The sequence below is a fragment of the Trypanosoma rangeli genome (genome assembly GCF_003719475.1).
Source record: "Trypanosoma rangeli strain AM80 chromosome Unknown Tra_15.4_contig_00682, whole genome shotgun sequence".
Classification (NCBI taxonomy): domain Eukaryota; phylum Euglenozoa; class Kinetoplastea; order Trypanosomatida; family Trypanosomatidae; genus Trypanosoma; species Trypanosoma rangeli.
In genome coordinates this window covers 1-2,782 of record NW_021706428.1, presented here as the reverse complement: position 1 = coordinate 2,782, position 2,782 = coordinate 1, and the positions used below count along the sequence as shown (strand labels likewise).

General features: G+C 54.5%; 1 protein-coding gene across 1 annotated transcript, besides 3 other annotated features; it reads right to left on the bottom strand.

Annotated features, from left to right (window-relative positions):
- Positions 1–96: 96 nt before the first annotated feature.
- Positions 97–116: a microsatellite.
- Positions 117–197: 81 nt separating this feature from the next.
- Positions 198–233: a microsatellite.
- A 426-nt stretch (positions 234–659) lies between these two features.
- Positions 660–2,465, bottom strand: TraAM80_09793 (surface protease GP63; the record flags this gene model as incomplete). Its single annotated transcript, XM_029386456.1, has 1 exon — positions 660–2,465. The coding sequence occupies one exon, from the start codon at positions 2,463–2,465 to the stop codon at positions 660–662; it is 1,806 nt and encodes a 601-aa protein (XP_029233697.1).
- A 250-nt stretch (positions 2,466–2,715) lies between these two features.
- Positions 2,716–2,745: a microsatellite.
- Between the last annotated feature and the right edge of the window lie 37 nt (positions 2,746–2,782).

Below are 2,782 nucleotides of genomic sequence, written 5' to 3'. Positions count from 1 at the left end.
TGTTTTGGTACCAGTGACGTGTGGGAATGTATGCCACGCATTTCTTCAGCGCAGCAGCACGCCCAAACTCCGCAACTCAGCACACCTAAAACACCAAATAATAATAATAATAAAAAAAGATTGTGCATTGCAAGGCGAAGCAACATATATATATATCCCACCACAACCATCTTCTCCCTTTCGCGCACAGTTCTTGCAAAAAAAAAACGTAAAAAAAGAAAAAAGAAAAATAAGCCCATGTGTAACGAATGCGGCAACGAAAGCAGTCGCCCTTGTCCGTCAGCGGAACAGGCACAGATCCACTCACGCCCCCATTAGAGTAGAGTTAGTTCCCCTTGTCCTGCCCGCATCAGCAGAGGCGTGCGTACATGCAATACTGGAGTCAGTCCCTTCGTTCAAAGTGATTTTTTTTCGCACATTTTTCACAAAAAATTAAATCCCCTCAACACACAAATATCGGTCTTGCCACGAACAGTGGGCAAAGCAAAGCAATACTTCTTAGAGTTCGTCCTTGAAAAAACAAAGGGGGGTAATGGGGGGTGAGAGTGTGTAGTATATTAGTGATGTTTTACGCATCGTGCGCAGGGCTCCGTAGGGACGCGTTGCACGTTTTTTTTGGGCCCAGACGTGCTGTGCCCGTCCCAAATCACGGCAGCTTCTCAGAGCGGCAGCGCTGCCACGGCGGCTGTGGCCACAAGAAGAAGCGCAAAGGAGCTGAAGCCAGCAGCGGCTGCCGCACCGCCGTCCCTGCCCGTGATGTAGGCGTGGACATTTCGCGCCCACGGAAGCAAGCCGCTGTTGGAAAAAGTGTGCGGGGAGGCCACCTTCGCACGCTGGAGCTCCAACTCATCCCAGTCGAAGATAAGCCCGCTGCCATCCGCGGCGACGGTGCACACCTCAGCGTACCGGGGGCACTTGATCTTGCCGCCGTCCTTGAAGTGCTCCGACGCCGTCACTTGGATTTCGCCGCCCTCGGGGCACAGCTCAAAACCACTCCCGCCAAGGTACTTCACCTTCACCTTGCCCCCCGCGCACTGCACCTGCGCACACACACCGCCGACGCTCGCATAGTCACTGCTGTCGCCGGCCTTCGCCTGCAGGGATTCCGCATCCAGGCACCACGAGCCCTCGCCAGTCAGCGACCCCGGGAGAGACGCAACGCTCCCATCCGAGCACCTGCTGAGAACTGAACCCCCATTCTTGGATTTAGTAAAAAACGACGAGACGACGGGGCACTTGTCCCTTGTGCTCAGATGGCCATCCACAAGATTCCCGGTGCACCTCCCGACGTAGTGGCGTTCAGTTGAGCAGCGAAGCGTCGCGTTGTCGGAGGCATCGCATAACATGTGAGGGTAGGCAGTGGCAGGGTTGTTGATCTCCGTGCACTTCTTCGTCAGAAACTCGCAGCCAGAGTTGTTGCCCCACGACATCGGCTCCGCCATCCCCCACACAGCCTTGTAGTAGCCGAGGTCCTCAAACGCCGCCATCGTCAGTGCCGTGTAGCGGCCAACGCTGAAGCCGGAAACCATCAGCTCGTCCAGCGCATTGCGTCGCTCCCAGTGGGATCCCGCGCTCTTCAAGGGGTAGTCCTCCAGCTCCATGCCCTCAAGCAAATCGCAGTTGAAGTGCGCTGCCGCCTTCTCCTTAACGTTGCGTCCAGTCACCATCGTCACCGAGGGCCTCCCACGCACGCCATACTTGGAGGACACAAGGCCCCTCCCTCGCAGGTTTTGACAATCAAATCCAAGAGCATGCGCAATCTCATGTGCAACAACACGATCAACAGACTCTCCGTTTATGTACTGGGGATCAACGTTCACAACACCGACAACCGGCCGACCATCGTGCAGTAGAGCACACGAGGAAGCCCATGCAATGGCTCCACTCGCTGGCCCCGCAAAAACGTACAGAACCATATCGGCGTCTGACACGCCCTCCGTCATGTGCTCCTCAGGCACATGTCTCCGTTTCAGCAACCCACACAACTCACGTGGCACAATTAATTTGCCATTTATGGGTTTGACAAGGAGTCGGTCGGTATGCAGCTTGATGGCTCTGGGAAGAACAGAATCTTCAAGGGTCTTTCTCTTCGCATCCGTCAACACGTGCGTCTCTTCACATTTCATCCTTCCACCGTAGCCCCGAACCACATTCCCCGCTTCCTTGCAGACCATGCTAGTGTCGTTCGCACCAACAACGAAAGCCCTGATGCGGATGGGCTTCCAGTCACCTTCATCTTCCTTTGTGGTGGCGGTGTACGCCTGCATCGTGCCCTGTCCCTTGCGCGGCAGCTCACGCACCACCGCAGTCGGCAGCGGACCTCTTTTCCGCATCACCTCGTCGAAGTTGCAGCGGTGCCTCAGGGCGGAAGCGGCGGCGAGGCACCCACCGGTGCAGTGCATCGCCAACAGCAGCAGGAGCAGCACCAGGGGGATAAACGGCGCGAGGCAGCGCGGCCGACGCATGGCTTGAGAAAAGCGTGTGTGTGTGTGTTGGTTTGTTGACAATAGCTGTATTAGTAGTAGAAGCAAGTGCCTTGTACGCAAGATGAGAAAATAAAAGCACAAGGAAATGTTTTGGTACCAGTGACGTGTGGGAATGTATGCCACGTATTTCTTCAGCGCAGCAGCACGCCCAAACTCCGCAACTCAGCACACCTAAAACACCAAATAATAATAATAAAAAAAAAGATTGTGCATTGCAAGGCGAAGCAACATATATATATATATATATATATATATATATCCACCACAACCATCTTCTCCCTTTCGCGCACAGTTCT